At 46.1% G+C, this 6,720-nt stretch overlaps 1 protein-coding gene across 1 annotated transcript in view; it reads left to right on the top strand.

The window, feature by feature from the left end:
* Positions 1 to 684: 684 nt before the first annotated feature.
* adcy5 (adenylate cyclase 5) overlaps positions 685 to 6,720 on the top strand; it is a 75,014-nt gene continuing 68,978 nt past the window's right edge. Inside the window, exon 1 of the mRNA XM_070837833.1 lies at positions 685 to 1,671. Coding sequence (XP_070693934.1) covers positions 736 to 1,671 — 936 coding nt within the window. The 5' untranslated portion in view covers positions 685 to 735. The remainder of the gene's footprint in view (positions 1,672 to 6,720) is intronic.

Raw genomic sequence — 6,720 nt, 5'->3', positions numbered from 1 at the left:
GCTCTCTGGCCAAACGTGAGGCTCCCGCCGCCGTCCAGCCCGCAATGTTTGGTCAATACAGGTGCAACGAGACCGGATGGGACCACATGAGAGTCGCCTACGCGGGATTCGCTCTCTTTTCATTCCCCCCCACCTCCGTGTTCTCTGCCCACAGCCCGTTCACACGACTCCAGGAAACATGTCCGCAGATATAACGGGTTCACGGCGTGAATGTTGGCGTTGCGCTCTGATCTCTGGGGACTATCTGAGTTGTGTAATGGTTTCATTTCATCCACAGCGCGCGCTGCCGTGCAACCTCTCCATGGATGGTAGTTAATTGGGCCCAATTATGTAGATCCAAATCCACCTGGACCTGATGTTCCCTCCTCTTGTGGCGAAGCTGCTTCCCCTGTGACTTTTGCGCATGTTCAATTGTTTTTGTTTCCACCACTCCCGGTCATAGCTCCGGGCAGTCCCATCTCCCCATCTCGGTTTTTTAAAAGATTTTAAAGATTTTTTTTTTAGAATGAATGTGAGAGATTAATCTGGTGACAGTTTATACTTTTCACATTTAAAGCGCTCAGGCTGTTTCAGCTGTGACCAACTATGGGGGATTTAACTTGTGGCAGACAGTCAACGCGCCTTATCTTTGGGACGCAGTAGTTTCCTGACATTATTTCCCCCCTTGGAACAAAACTTTTCCTGCAGTATTTATTCATTTAGGCATATTTCTGTGGCTGCCTTCCGTTCTCCACCATGTCCAGATCAAACAGTGTCAGCCCACCCGGCGTCGGTGCCCCCGGGTTGAGGGGTGGGACCGAGCACAGATCAGCTTGGGGAGAGTCTGAGTCTGTGGCCAACGGGTGCCCATACTCAGCGAGGTCCCCACGCAAGAAGCTGACCCGGACCAACAGTCGGTGGAGGGAAGAGGATGATCAGGATCACCGGCAGCCCTGGAGAGCCTCCACGACCGTCAGCAGGGTCAGCTTCAGGTCCAGGTCGGCTTGGCAGGACCATGGCGAGGAGAGCCGAGACAACAACCGCGCGTCCCCTAAACGTCCGGACAGCGAGGTGAGACCCAAGTCAGTAGAGCTGGGTCTGGAGGAGCGCAGAACCAAGCCGAGGACCGACGAGGAGGAGGTCATGCCCGAAGTAAACTTTTCTTTCGTGGCGTGCTGCAACAGCGTCATGCACATTTTTAAATCCAAGAAATTCCAGTCGGAAAAGTTGGAGCGGCTCTACCAGCGCTACTTTTTCCGCCTGAACCAGAGCAGCTTGACTATGCTCATGGCAGTGCTGGTGCTGGTCTTCACGGTCATGCTGGGCTTCCACTGCTCCAGTGGGACAACGAAGCCCACCGTAACTTACATGGTGGTGTTTTCCGTGGCCATCTTCCTCACACTCGTACTTATGGTGGTCTGCAACAGGAACGGGTTCCACCAGGACCATATGTGGATTGTGTGCTATGTTGTCATCCTGCTGGTGCTGGTGATCCAGGTGATCGGCGTGCTGCTGGTGCAGCCCAGAAGTGCCTCGGAGGGGATCTGGTGGACCGTGTTCTTCATCCATGTCATCTACACTCTGCTGCCCGTCAGGATGCGCGCCGCAGTCATAACTGGAGTTATTCTTTCCGCCATCCACGTGGCTGTTTCTTGGATGTTAAACGGCAGGGACAGCTTTCTGTGGAAACAGGTATGTGGAGGAATGTGCTTTACTTTTACAGTTTTATAATAATCTGCACTGAGAGCCGGGGAGATCCACGCATCCACCGTGCGCAATAACGCACAGCAGAACAGGGGCATTTCCATTAAATCTCCCTACTGCTGAACTTGTTAATGTCACTGTCAAACAGGATGAAAGCACTGGGAGACAAGAAGCGTGTTAATAAGTAGCCTGTGCTGTGTTTGCGGAAATGTTGGGCAGTGTTGTGGTTGAAAGAAGTCCCTCACAGTCTGAGGGGCAAGAGGGAGAATGGAAAAAGGCACCACCGCCTCCTCATGCAGGGCCAATTCTTTAAGCATCTACTAAGGCCACTGTGTGTGTGCAAGAAAGTACAAAACAACGATTTCTCTTCAGTGATTTATCTTGTCAGAACTAGAAAGATGCAGAGAGTTCCTTAAGGAGGCTTTTTGCCACCTGTGTTTCAGTGTGGCCAAAGTTTTGAAACACCTTCCTGCAGATGTGGTCCCACAGACGTGATTTGAAGCGTATTGAGGCCAAATTTGATTTTTTTGTCCAAAAGTTAAGAGTCCAAACCAAACAGTGTTCGAGCCAAACAGAGTTGAGATGTATTTGGCTGATCAGGCAGCCATTTGGGTGACCTGGAGAGGCAACTCAACAGAGCAGAGGAACATTTGGGGAATATAACGGCAAAACATGATGCTTGTTAGAGCCCCATGTCGTTCTAGCAACTCACGAGTGAAGTATTTTTCTTAAAAAGAGCTATTAAAGGGCACTTTTCAGTTTTCTTTTCTGGCCAGTAACTTCCCGCTGTGGTGGTTGCAGATGCCCCTCTTCAAAATTAAATAACTTGGCTGACAAGTTAAGCTGGTGACTGGCAGACACTTTGCTGTGGGATGTACAGTAGCTGCTGGTTGCCACAGAAACCGCCTCAGCTGGCTGGTTGCTCCTCAAGTCTTATTGGTTCAAGTGCATTTCTACAAACTACAGTCAGAGTTTAATTTTTGCTTCGTCTTGACAAATCTTAGTCCCATTTGTCTGATATGATCAATGGTGTGTATGTAGGAAACATAAGACACATCATCAGAGGCTTTGACCTTCTAATGTAGGACTGTAGTTTAAAGAAAGTGGATGATGTGAAGTCTGTCCATCATCACCAACAATCAGAATATCATCATGATCTTCTGTTACACAGCTCTAATCAATTAAATTACATTTAATGTTGCTACAAAATCTCTCTGTGATCCATAGTGCAGCCTCGCTCAGCCTCTTCACCGTCTGCCTTACAGCGCTTTTCTAACCGCGGATATGTATCACATTATGGAGGGCTTATTTTATTATGAAGTAAAGACCAAACTGCAGGTTAAATACCTGAAATCTAAGCTGTTGTGTGGAGGCTGTTATTTTTGGAAAGACTGATTTCAGGTTGTTTTACTTCATCTGGGCTTGTAATAAGCCCACAGTCGATAGTTTCAGGGGATATTGTTTTAATAAGCTGCTGACCCTACATTTTCCTCATGAAATCCAAATGCCTCTGGTAGTATTTTTACAACATCAATATTACAGTCAGAACTTTGCTCCGGGGCTGGTGGCTGGTGTCTATAATAAAGGTGCTCACACAAATGGGGTTCATTTTCCACCATTATTTAAAGGTTGCTTGTCTACTGAGTTCTACAACCGAGGATTGTTAACCCCAAGCTGTGCTCTCCGTGTGTGTGTGTGTGTGTGTGAGAGAGTGTGTGTTGTTGTAACTTAAAACCCTGCAGCTCCTCTCTCCCACCTCCATTATTTTGGCTGTTGAGTCAATTAACCGTTTTTTTTTTTTTTTTTTTTATCAGGCGTTGCACCGCTCATAAACATTTCCTCCAACAGCGTAGCTCCTCTGGAATAAGCAAAGTCTGTCTCAAATGAAGTAGATGTGTCATAGATGCTGTTCCGGCAGAAATAGACCTGATGCATGAACTCAGTGCGGAGAGAGAAGGGCCACGAGTGGCAGCAGTAGCAGGGGGGTCGTCTCCGTCAGGCCTGATGGAGCCAAAAATGCAGTACAGTCACGTCAGGTGGACGTTTGGGGGGGAAGCTCCTCTGCAGCCAGGTTAGAAAATAAAATGCATGGATATCCTTCCCAGAAGAATGCAGGCTGTTCTTGCTGTAGAATAATGTCCATGGATTTGGAATGAGATGTTTTCTAATCACATTTGGGTGTAACGTTCAGTTCTCTACATATCATATAAATAAATAGTTTGTACGTCTACTTTTGAGGCTTGTACGTGAGCTGTTGAACAAAGATAATGTGCTTCAGGAAAAATCTGTGCAGCATTTGTAAAGCCAGAGAGCAGTTCTGTAACACGGCACATTCAGAAGCACTTATTCAGTCATCATCCATGTGCAAAGAATGCACTGAACACCGGAAAGGATGCAGGACTTCACTCTTTTCATCCGTTTGTTTCTTTTGGGAATCTAATGTTTGGTTGTGTAAGCAAAAACCAGGCTGATAGTTTAGTTTTTCTGTGCGAATGGCATGTGACCCTGGATCCACTTGTATTTTCTGCGAAAGCCACATTGTCATTTGATGTGTTGATGCGAGTGTGTGGGAACGAGCTGCTGTATTTGTTGTTCTTTCCTCACCATGCTGTTGTTTTTAGCATATCTCTTCTTCCATGTTTACACAGGACCCGGCTCATGTCTTAGTCAGACCAGTGCTGTTTATGTGGGATCCCAAGATAATGCTGTTTCTTCTGCTTGCTTGCTCCTTTGCAAAATGCTGAGTTTCCCCACGTCTTAAGAAATGCAATGTCAGTTGTAACCTTTCCTAAAGCTCTATTTCACTTTCGCCATAACAGCTACACACCGGAAACCACATCCATGTGAATCTAGGACGACGTTTTCATTTTCATTTTCAACATTCATGCACGCAGGTGATTCTCTGGCACCTCTGAGCTGTCGCAGGAACGACTCTCACTTAGTTGAAACTGGAAAAGTTTACAGTAGATTTCAAGCTGAAGCACGAGTCTGTTCATGACCTTTTTTCACAGCCACGCTCTCTTTTTGTGGCGTCAAAGCCTCGCCGCCATTCTAGTGACAGAAGTGGGATTCACATCACTTAATGTTACGTTTCATCTTTTTTTATTTTTTATGACTTTCAGCTGCAGCGTCTTCTTCTTTGGTCAGATCCCCAGAGATGAAAATGTCCCACCACCACACACAAAATACCTTGGAGTCATGTCGGCCTCACTGTAACAATGAAAACAATGCCATTCAAACTCCTTTCACACCATATAACAGCACTGAGTGGACTTGAGATGTGAGTGGCTGTCTGTTCACGGTACGTTTGCCAAACACTCTGTTACAGGTGAGGCTGACATGTGAACAGGGAGCAGGCTCACAGTGCAGCTCATTTTATGAGGAGAGGAAGACAGATGTTGACAGGACGTGATGCAGGACAGAACTTTTGTTCTCCTGCGTCTCTTGAACTTTTTTCCAGAACCCAGGAAGTGTTTTGGAAGCTCAGGAGCCAGTGAGATTTGGAGACTGAAAGGTCAGAAGATCTAAAAAAAAAAACAAAACACTTCTTCGTTCTTCGAATCATGAGAGACCGTCCTGAATATCCTGATTATAACAAAAGGCCCCACCTCACTTTGTCTCTGGTCGTCACCCTTCGCTGTCTGTTCTGACAAAACTAACAAATAAGCTCCATAAGAAAGTAAATTAGAAATCACAGTCACAAACAGCACTGATTGATCTATTTATTTATTTCTGATAAATATTGAGGATTGACAGATTTCCTGTGTGAACGGCCCGACTGGTTAATTAAGGAAACGGGCGCTGGTGCTTGGGGGTTCTGCTGCCTCCTGTGTGTCCCTGGCATGAGATCTATCAAATTATATTTGCTGTTGTTTGTTGTTGTAATGAAGGCTGAATGTTATCTAGATTGCGCTGCATCAGTAGACAGGAATGATTGAATGAAACTGGTATTCAGTGATCCGCCACTTAAAATGAATGTGGGCCAGGGGCTGAAAGTGTGTGTGAGGTGAGAGGGGGGGGGGGGCTGTATTGGCTCGTTCTCTGTTTCCAGCAGCCTTACTTACTCAGACTACACCCATGTTACTGCTGCATCTTCATTTTGATCAGTTCATGACTGCATCAAGGAAGCATGTTCTAATGTGAGGAATTCATTTGGCACCTTTATTATAAAATTGTGCTCCATTGGTTTATTATTGCACCCCCCATAAGGTTGTCACACTGAAACTGGTTTAAAAACCATCTTTTATATATCATACGCTCTTCTTCCATCTCATCTCCAACTTGGTCTGTTACTGCTTTAACTTGCCTAATTTTAACTACATTGCTCAACGTTTCACCCTTGTTTTTATTTCTTTCTGTGGCGACCAGAGGAGCTGCTGTTGGTCACCGGGTTTAATCATATGTCCGTACATCGAATCTATAGTTTAGACAGTTAGAAGGACTGTTGTGTTACAGCATCAATGTGTCGAGGGAACTGGAAGGAGCAGGATTCCTGAGCTGACGGGGTTTTCTGCCTGCCTAATCTAATTGCCCGTTACCTGTAATGTGTGGAAATTCAAAACAGATGTCCTCATCATCTCTCCTTCCTCTATCTACCTCCTTCTTAAAGCCCGTCCCTCCTCGTCCTGACGTGCTTTTAATTTCCCTGTGAGACTCGACCCCTGTGGACAGACTTTCAAACCACTTTCCTCCCGTGCTCTCTAGAGTGATCCGACACAAGTGCCCCTCGGGAAAACCGTCTTAAATCACCATCTAAACATCAGATTTAACAATGCAAGGCTTTTTTTCTATATAATGTCAGCTGCTGTTTGCTTTTCTTTAAACATCTCTTACAATGTGAGTGCCGGGAGGCTGAGGAGAGTTACAGAGGATGCTGTTTTGAACCAAACATGGATGCAGGGCTAGCCAGAGCACCTTTCAGAAACCACCGCTGACGCATTCCCCTGTGAGTCCAGAAAACTCCCCCTGTAACTTAGCAACAGATTCTGTTTCACAAACACCATCCATCTCTTCTCATTGCTTCCCTGGGAGCACCTG

This window comes from Pempheris klunzingeri, chromosome 10, assembly GCF_042242105.1.
Source record: "Pempheris klunzingeri isolate RE-2024b chromosome 10, fPemKlu1.hap1, whole genome shotgun sequence".
NCBI lineage: Eukaryota > Metazoa > Chordata > Actinopteri > Acropomatiformes > Pempheridae > Pempheris > Pempheris klunzingeri.
Note: the sequence above shows the minus strand (reverse complement) of the source record. Positions and strands in the feature narration are given on the sequence as shown.